Source organism: Melanostigma gelatinosum, assembly GCF_949748355.1.
Source record: "Melanostigma gelatinosum genome assembly, chromosome: 15".
Classification (NCBI taxonomy): Eukaryota; Metazoa; Chordata; class Actinopteri; order Perciformes; family Zoarcidae; genus Melanostigma; species Melanostigma gelatinosum.
Genome location: NC_136648.1, coordinates 15,917,746 through 15,927,740, shown reverse-complemented (window position 1 = coordinate 15,927,740; position 9,995 = coordinate 15,917,746). Strand labels below are relative to the sequence as shown.

The 9,995-nt window shown below is 43.0% G+C and overlaps 2 protein-coding genes across 2 annotated transcripts; one reads left to right on the top strand and one right to left on the bottom strand.

Moving 5' to 3' along the window:
- Window positions 1–405: 405 nt before the first annotated feature.
- LOC306789844 (zona pellucida sperm-binding protein 3-like) lies at window positions 406–2,304 on the top strand (the record flags this gene model as incomplete). Its single annotated transcript, XM_079285911.1, has 8 exons — window positions 406–807; window positions 943–1,058; window positions 1,195–1,298; window positions 1,447–1,624; window positions 1,714–1,831; window positions 1,978–2,063; window positions 2,215–2,255; window positions 2,291–2,304. 8 exons carry the CDS (start codon window positions 406–408, stop codon window positions 2,302–2,304), a joined length of 1,059 nt encoding a protein of 352 aa, XP_079142037.1.
- Window positions 2,305–5,897: 3,593 nt separating this feature from the next.
- Window positions 5,898–9,030, bottom strand: LOC306789188 (ADP-ribosylation factor-like protein 14). The gene is given in 2 exon segments (XM_079285009.1): window positions 5,898–6,314; window positions 6,317–9,030. Coding segments are annotated over 2 exon segments (528 nt in total). The 5' UTR covers window positions 6,533–9,030; the 3' UTR covers window positions 5,898–6,002.
- Window positions 9,031–9,995: the final 965 nt, after the last annotated feature.

The following is a 9,995-nucleotide window of genomic DNA, read 5'->3' as shown; positions in this document are numbered from 1 at the left end:
TAAGAGAGATGGGAGAGGAGAATGTAATTGACATATTAAAGGAAAGCTTTGGTGAAGAGTGTTGGAAGCCTCTTTTGGAGTTTTTGGAGCCAACAAGACTAGTGAATAGAATTTGAGAATTATATTTATTTTATTTTTTTAAATTTTATTTTGTTGGTTTGGTTTTCGTATTAGAGAATTACTTTCCTGAGTCCACACTCCAGATTAGTGGGTGGCGGTAATGCACCTAAAAGTTGTTGCCAGCCGCGATTAATAATAAAAGAAGAAGAAGCAGAAGAAGCAGAAGAAACTGGATTGTAATCAGTCAAACCCTGCTACCAGGTGTGTTTGAGGTTGATTAGCCACTTAAAGCCGTGGCTCCACACACTGCAAGACGACTGCTTCCAAACCTGCCCGCAGCCAAGAATGGACTGCAACGTCTCCCGTTGGTGGCTTATCGTCCTCATCTCAGTGTCCACGCTAACAGAAGTCCGGTTATTGTCCAGCGGAGGCTCCAGCGTCCAAAGAAGCTCCAACATCCTGAGCAGGTCTCGCGGTTACTTCCAGCCTCAGATGACTGCGGGCGAACGGCAGCAAAGCGCGGGGCTCAGCGCGCGGCCTCGACCTGTCGTGGTCAACTGCCTCCCCAACACGATGCGGGTTGTGGTGCAGGCTGACATGTTTGATACGGGCCTCCAGGTGGACGTCAGACATCTGCGCCTGGGCTCGGACCTAGTGAGTGAAGGGAGTGCATGCGGAGCGGTCCCATCGGGCGAAGCGGAATTCACCATCCAGGCCTCCCTGATGGATTGTGGAGCTGAGCTCTCTGTAAGTGTTCCTACTTTTTATGCAAATGCAGCTTCAAGTGAACTTGTAGAAAGTCTGTGTTCACTTTAGGATTAAAAGCCCGTCTTTGCTGTGTATATTCATACTTTCTGAGAAGACTAACGTTGTTTCTTTCAGTCGACAGAAGAGAAGATCATCTATTCTAATGTGCTGGTCTACTCCCCCGAACCTTCATCTGATGGTCTCCTTCGACTGGATGCAGCAACTATTCCAGTTCAATGTCATTATGAAAAGTAAGTCATGTATTTATTCACAATAGTCCTTTTGTACTGTTTGAACCAGCTGTTTGGATTTGTATGGTTGCATATGGCCTTCTTGGGCATTTAAACAATGCTAAGAATTTATCTCAAAGTAACTGTCTATTTTCAGGAGGTATGCTGTTGCTCCCATTTCTGTGCAACCCACCTGGGTTCCATCTGTCTCCAGGGTCTCTGCAGAAGATCGTATACATTTCCATCTGCTACTCATGACTGGTACTACAAGGATATAATTTGAGCATATTTTCAAGAGTTTTCTGAATAGTTTTATGTGGCATTTTTAAAGATGTTATACTTTGATTCCTGTCGTGCAACAGCATTTCAGAATTGGTTTCGTGAATGTTTGGATTTTTCATCTTCACAGATGATTGGCAGTTTCAGAGGGGATCCTCTTCTTACTTCCTGGGTGACCCCATTCATTTGGAAGCTTCTGCCGTCGTCGGTAATCACATCCCCCTGCGAGTATATGTTACCAACTGTGTTGCCACAGCTACTCCTAATGCAGAGGCTACATTAAGATATGACTTTATTGAGAATCACGGGTGAGCTCCACAACCAAATCTTAAACTGCACCACCAAGATTGTTATAGTGCAAAGTGTCCTTATGCTCAACTTTTTGCTGCCCCAACAGATGTCTCGCTGATGCTTACCTGACTAACTCCAAATCCCGTTTCCTGCCAAGAGTTGAAGAACACAAGCTGAGGTTTCAAATTGATGCCTTCAGATTCTACCAGGAGCCCAGCAGTCAGGTTGGTTAATTTGCCTTTATTTGGCATGCCATTTGGAAAATGTACCCTTTTATAATAGAACTGTTAAACTAGCATAAGATTATTCTGTTCAATATGGCCCCTTTAAAGAAGCACTTGATTGTCTCGCCCACTAAACTCTCCCACAGGTCTACATTACCTGCTACCTGAAGGCTGTTCCAGCTGCGTTATCTGTCAGCTCTCACAACAGGGCCTGCTCGTTAATTGATAACAGGTATTGTCAGACAATATGGATTAAACTTGTACCTCTTTGAATGCCATGGCATCTGAAACTGTTCCCCTGTCCATGAAACGCGCTATGAATGTCCTCGCTAATTTCACAGACGTGAGTTCTCTAAGTTTTGAACATCACCTCCTTTATTCAGCTGGAGCTCAATTGATGGGGACGACCAGGCATGTAGAAGCTGTGATATCTCCCATCGGGGTGAGGAGCCTCTGCAGACAGAACTCCTTAAAAATGCCATCGGCACCCAAGCATTGCCCTCACCGGAGGACCGACTTCAACAACGCCCTGCCACTTACTTCCGTTTTTGGCCAGGAAAGCCCCAGAGTCAATACGGCAAACCTCAGCAATCCGCCCCTGGATTGATGAAGAGAAGTGCCGAGTACAAACCAGGTGAGTGCAACAGATTCACTGAGTTTCATTCGGTTTGTCTTTTGCCATAAAATCAATTTATATGCATTTTAGATTAACTTCATGGACATGTCTCACGTTTTGGCAAGTTTTAAGGCCCAATCTATTTAACCACCAAAAATGAAAAATTCCCTTTTTCCTGAAAGGCCTCACTGCAAACTAAATGGTTTTACAGTACTCTTTAATAATAACATTATATATATATATATATATATATATATATATATATATATATATATATCGCTCGCTCTCGCTCTCTCTCTCTATAAATGAGAGCACAATGTGTGTTTTTTTTTTTTTTTTTAAAGGTTAAGTTCCTGAATTGTTCTTGTGTAGACCTGTTTATTAACATCCAGTTATTCAAATAACTGAAATAAATCCTTTAACATTTTTGTTTTACAGAGCACCGTGTCCAACTGGGACCCGTTACTCTGCTGCCATCCAGCAAGACTGACGCACGGCCATCAGACTCCAAAATGGTACTTTCACCAAAGAACAGGACCACCTGAGACTCTGCATAGCACAGTGGAGACAGTTGTCGTTGCCTTGTAAGGGACCAAACGTATTTGCTGAAACCCTGTGAATGCAGAGATTAATCACATCATTTGACATGCCACCTTCCCTGAAAGGAAGTCAGGTTTTTCCCCAATAAATATTTGACATTAACTTGTTTTTGTTTCATCTGCTCTACACAAGCATTACAATTCTCTCAATAATTTGATATCTGATATTTACCAAATCCAACATCCTTAGTTCTTTGCTGAGAACTTGATATGCCTTTAGCAAGCAATGTAATTAGCATTGGCTTTAAGCACTTAAAGTCATTAGACCCAAAGCAGCAGAAGTTGATGTCAAAAGGATGCATTGTCCTTTGTGTATTTTAACACAAATGCATGCACAATGCAACCTTTTGACATCTACTGTAGAGACTCATCTAACATGATACTAGCTATTTTGATCTGAGGAGAAAAGCAGACATGCTAATGGGCACTTCCCTCCATTACTACCCGCAGCCTATCGTCATGTATCACATTTTTGTTGAATCATTGTGACGTCGATGCAGCAATATAAAATGTTGCCTGTGCCAGGAAAAAAATGGTAGTTTGTTGGTCACTTAACTCTTTATCTAATTTTCTGGTGGACAAAAGCCTATTTGCTTCTTGCGATTGTGAGTGCCACATCTGTACCTAGGTCTGTGTCCGTTTGACAGTCAGCGCGTTGCACTTACAGAATCGGACTGAACGGCCGTCTACCAAGCCATTGCAGCCTTTTAAGGAAAGCCCTGACTTGACCCCTTAATGTACACTGGTATTAATATTTAATATGGAAAATCTTCGTCCTTTTGCCATCAAATGTAATTTGGGGTTGTGTCAACACCTCGGACAGCGCCCTTCTATTGTTTCCCTCAGTGGGTGTTAAGTGCTGTCCCTGGTCCTGAAACATCCAACAGGGTCCTTGTTCTAATGTCCCCTCCCACCTTCACGATTCATCTTCGGCTCATTGTTCAGTGCTTCTAAGCGGACTGGTCGATGTCCTGGGCGCCTGTTTACTTGTATCCAAGGAATAAGCCATTCTGTGTAAGACTGCGTTTACGATTTGCTGGACGGCATCGATAAAACCGCTAAGTGCATAATAAATAAGGGGCACATTAAAGTACACTTAGGAGTTACTGTCAAACGGATTAGCATATCCAGATATTGCAGAGAGACTTTCAGCTGTGGCCTTAGCCCGAAATATACTGAGGTGTTCATGAGTGGCAGCTATTCAGTGGGTGAACATTTGACCATATTTAGTTTTTAGATTGTTCGTCAACTTTTATTTAGTGTTTTTCGGACCTCTGGCCATGCGATGCGTGGATGATGGCTCTGCGTCAGCGTTTCAGCCAACGCATCTTCCAGCGCATTCAGTGAATCGTCTCTCCGGCACTTTTCCCCCAAAGCTTTACCATCGAGGTTCACTCGATAATTTCTCCCCTTTGAACACAACGATGCTCTTCTACAAATGCCAAGCGCTGTCGGTGTTCACAGTTTGCTTTCTTTTTCGCACCATCGTTCATGCCATCCGAAAATGTGGACAGGACATTTGTCGGGACGACCAGGTCTGCTGCGCGCAGGGGAACAGCACCAACGCCGTCACCTGTTGCAAGCAGTTCATGGACAACACTTACTACAACATCGCCATGGTCACCCGGAAACTTTCTGGGGTGCTTATTATGCTGCTTCTCTTCGCTGCGGGATACTTCGTCCAGCGAATGTTGTGTTCCAGATCCAGGCAGCAGCTCACCCCGCCTCACAGCGGTCACCCAACTGTCACCACGTCCCAGGAGCCGCTCGTGGAGAGCAACAGCACACCGAGCACTTTGATGGAGCCAGCTGCCACTTCTCAGCTGCCCTCATATGATGAATGCAAACGCCTGCCGACATATGAAGAAACGGTGTGCGGTGGGAGCAGAAGACGGCCGGAGTCCGACATGGGACAAGCTATGTGCATGACAAGGACGTCAGTTTGATAAATGAACGGTTTCGCCATTCGACTTTTGAGATTATATTCACTATAATGGACATGTCAGATACACACAAACAAACCGCCCTACTATTTCCCCATGCAGCAGCCTTGACTGTGCGGATCTATACAAGAAGCGTCCATGCCCTGTACCGGCTAAAGATTGTATCGCTCGCTTTCATCGTTATTTAGAGGATCAACGAATGTTCAAGCTTGGTTCATTTTCTAAAAAGGCACGCTTTATTAATGGTATTGCTAATGTTAATAAATCAGGTATTCTAATGCTTTAGTAATCAGTAATACAACATCAATAAGAATAACTTTGGGGTTGCCATGTCGTGAAAATCCCTTTTTGGCTTTCATCACGAATTATCTTTGGGAAAAAACATTAACAGCTTATAAACATTTACTACAGGCTGGAATGGATAATTAAAAAAAAAATTGTATTATTTATTTTATTAATTATTTATCAATGCTTTATTCCGCCAGCCAAAGTGGTGTTGTTTTTCTCAAACGGCATGCATGCAGACTGTGTCTTTGTTATTCGCTGATATTGATGATGTGTCAATGAAACCCTTGTGAAACGAGAGTTTAATCTAAATGCCCAGGGCTCAGTGAGATAATAGAATTCTGCTTAATAATTGAAGATAGGCTGCACACTGGTAAAAATAAGTTCTACAGTAGCTTATTAGTACACTCAACTGTGGTTCTAATGCACGGTAATATACTCCATGGTATCTTATGTTTCCTGTGGTATCCATTATAGCGTCAGAGGAAGTAGCATAATATTTTCACTCACTCATAAGCAGCTTGCAAGATGCTGTTCCAACTGGGATCTGTGCATGCGCATAAAATAAGTGACTTAAACAAAAGGTCCGATCTCGTTTTAAATATGATTTATTGTTGGTAAGGAGGGGTTTGGATTTACACACTTATTTCAAAATGAACGTGTCATATAATCAATGTTTTGAAAATATCTCATTTCGTACAAATAAATGTTGATTCTTTCATTTTTTTTTATTTGACCATTTGGACCACTTGTCTGAAAGCTTCTTCAACTCCAAATCCCGTCGACGCTGAACAGGGCTGAACGAACCAATCCCGACCTGAGCAAATCTTCCTCAGGTTAAACGAGTCCTTGATTTCAGTGACAGTCAGAGCGCCGTTCACGTCCTGTTTGTTGGCGAGAAGAAGCAGCGGACGGCCCCGCAGCTGCTCGCTCTTCAATGTTTTCTCCAGCTCCTTCCGCGCCTCCTCCAGACGCTCCCTGCCCGAGCTGTCCACAACAAACACGACGACCGCCGCGTCCTGGTGGAAACTCGGCCAGTATACTCGCGCATCTTTCCCTGGCCACCGACATCCCACAGGGTTATGGCGACGCTCTTCCTGTTCTTCCTCCCCTCGAGCATTTCCACGTTGAAACCGATCGTTGGAACAGTGCTGACGCACATATTGTGCTTCAGTTTGTAGAGGAGAGTTGATTTTCCAGCGTTGTCCAGGCCCAGAAGGATAACTTGGGCCTCTGGTTTAGACCCTTGCAGTCCCATGGCGACGTGGAGATGTAAAAACAGTCAACTCAAGTGGGAAAGGCACATAATCCGAGTGCTCTTTTGACGCAGTGTTTGCTTTGTGCGTTGCCCGGAGTTTAATAGATGAGCCATTAGCTTCATGCTGACTTACTCACGCTCACAGATAAGGAGGCACCAGGGGGCAAAGTGTGTACCAACCAGAGGATATCCCTTGTTTATATACGCTGTATGAGTAGAGATTTGCAAAGTTATTGCATCTGTTAAAACAATATTGTTCACCCGCGTTTTAAGCAGTGACACTAATATTGTCATGAATAAAGGTTACAAAAGGTTATCCTAAGTTATTTTACTTTAGACATGCATGCTAGTTCACTCAACGCACATTGAAAAGACAATCAGCCATATGTTATTGTCATTCTGAAAATGTATATTGCTGTAAATGATGAATGAAATACACTTTAGTGAAACGCTTCTAAATTAGAAAAAGATAAAGAGTCATTAGTTTGTTTGTTTGTTTGTTTATAGGACCATGCTGCCATGGATACATTGTTGCACACATACAATAATTTGCCCGAAATTACATTTTGACACAGTTCAGGCATTGCAATCTCACTTAAAACCATGTTGCTTCAGTGTAAATGTCAATCAATGGGTAAACAACAACAATATCTAGACTTAGCCTGCTAAAGAAAGAACTGCAGTTTTCTAACTGAACCAGCAATATAGTCCTCTATATTGTAAAATAAAGAAAATAATGGTGTTCTTTTAAAAGTCGTTAAATCCTTAATTTCAATACGTTGCAAACATTCACACAGTCCAACCATCTTCTTGACATACATGTGAAAGGTCAAGTGGATCTTGTATCGCTCAGACCCACTGTCCCCAAACAACCTCAACGTTTCAGAGCTTCTCAAAACAAAAGGAGACTATGTTGCTGTGAGAGACCTACTGAACAAACATCCGGTCTTAAGTATAAAAGTGGGTCATTGACCTCAAGTCCATCAATATAATAATAAACTACCATCAATATAAAAAACTGGATAGTCAAATATAAAAGGAAGGAAAAATAAATGAAGTTCTGTCAGTGGAAGGGTGGCCAACTGTGCCAAAGTGCACTGTGCTAAGCCACTCTTCATTTAAACAGCAAAGTGGTTGATGTTAGCTGTTCTCACAATGCTCACCAAACATATCCAACTCTCTGACTTAACCCGGACTCCCTTCTTTTATTTGATCCGCTCCACATACTTTTTAAAGACTTAGAAGTATTTATTATTACAACAGACACATAACAAGTACGCTGTTTCCAAAGAAAATGAGTTTTCTCAGTGCGCATGACTGGCACTCTTCATCACACGATCTTCCTCTCTTGCAATCTGACACTGAATATAATGTCTCATATAGACTAAATCAACATATTACAGTGATCAGTCCAGCCAACTCATGTCCCGGAGACGATTTAAATCCACTTCGAGTCCACGGAGCTCTTCGGCGAGGGAACCCAAATCAGCAGCATCCTGCTGAAAAGACTCCAGAGCTTAAGGACACACGGAGTACGTCCAAGCACGGGGTGCTTCACTTAATTCCATCTTAATTCCACCTGGGGATTTGACTGTTGCATCAAGTTCTGGTCCATTTCTCTCCCGGCTTCACCCACACGCCACCGGTAGGATTGTCCATCACGTACACCAGTCCCTCGGTGTCACTGCGGCTCTGGGTCCAAGAATGGGCCGCTGACTTCTCCAGTGCCCGCGGGGAAGAGCGAGGACAAGCCGTCTGACCTGTCACCTTCTTCTGAATGCGGACAACAGAGGCCGGAGAACAACATGCATCCGTTTTCTCACACATGTCCACTGCGCCAACACGCTGAAAAACCACCCGTGCTTCTATGGAGGACTTGGAGCCTTGTTGTCCCATATTGTGACTTCAATTCAAACACTCATTTAAACAATCAAAGCAGTTGCGTAATTCGTGCTTGTGTCTAAGATTGTTCAATGTGAAGTTTCTTTCTCTGCTGCCCGCGCACCACTGTCACTAATGAAGTGCCAAATCTTTATAGAATATAGGCAAGAGGTTTCCAGTAAAGTAGTGTGACGCAGTTGATTTTATGTTTATGAGACGCCCGAATGTTCCAACGCCAGTCTTTGGCATTTGGATCAGTCAATGTCGAGCTATTCTGAGTCTCTCCACCTGGTAAAGACCGTCACTAAACTTGGCATCATCGAGTGCTTCCGAGCTGTCTGCGCCCCTCCGGAGGGCTGCAGCGGGGTTGGGTTACCTTGCAGACAGCAGCGCGCAGTCGTGGTCTGTATGGAAAGCTATTTGTGGTCCGACAAACGCATCCCGGAAACACGCGGAAGACGTCACGTGTTCCCCCCACTCCACTCTGATCTCATCACTTCATTTTTTTTTGCCTATATGTGTTGGCGAAATGTGCAGCTTCGTGAGACAGGTGGTTGGTGGAAAGAACACAATTGATTCAAATTTGTGGAGAGATGATAAAACATATTAGTCATCACTTATCTCTTTTGTTGTGCCCTTGAGCAAGGCACTTACAACTTAGCTGCTTGATCAGAATACATATTCATGAATATGTAACGTTATATACATGAATGAGAAAGTGGTGAAACATAAATAAAATGAAACCTTTTAAAAAACTGATGAGAATGTAATTTAAAAAGACCGTTGGAAATCAAGAGTTGTTCTGTCATTGAACTGGAGAGGGTGCTGCACAGTTGATGTGAGTAATGGAATGCAGAAGGCCTTTCAGATAATTAAGACTGGAAATGCATTCAAGATGAAAGACTTGGTTTAATACTGATAGTTTAGATACAGATGTGTTTTTTTACACTGCCTTTTCTTTTTACACTGAGCATCAGCTCATGTGTGAACTGCCTCTCAAAAAAAAGTGATGGGTAATTTACAGAAGGACAAAAATATGATACAGTATGCTGATTTGGCAATCTGACAGACACACCCAAACACTCAACAATAAGGCATTCGGTAAACTGTTAAATAAAAAAGGCGTCTCAATTGATGCAGATGTCTTTAAACACAGTGGTAAGTTGAACATGAAACAGCAGCAAGTTAAGTTTTACTGTCACCTTTCTTGACAGGTGGAGCATATCATATTACTAGCTACTAGCATTCCGGTTGTACAGTTTACGATGTGTCACCTTTTAGTCCTCTTCTGGAGGGTGGGGTCTGGGGGTCAAAGGCAGGCACCAGTGTCCACGGTAACATTGTATGCACGTTGTTCATGGATAAGCGGAAGCACATGCCCCGATACAGATGGTGTAAAACAACTTTGATGGAACGGTTTACTTTAGCTCCATACAACTGCAGTTACCAAGAGCTCAGCAACTAAATCAGGTTCTATACATTAAAACCCTCTTGTATTACTGAGGATATACAGCGTCTACATTGGCTGATATGTAATTCAACATTCTAAAAAACAAAAAACGTTTGTGTGTCTGTGTGCATG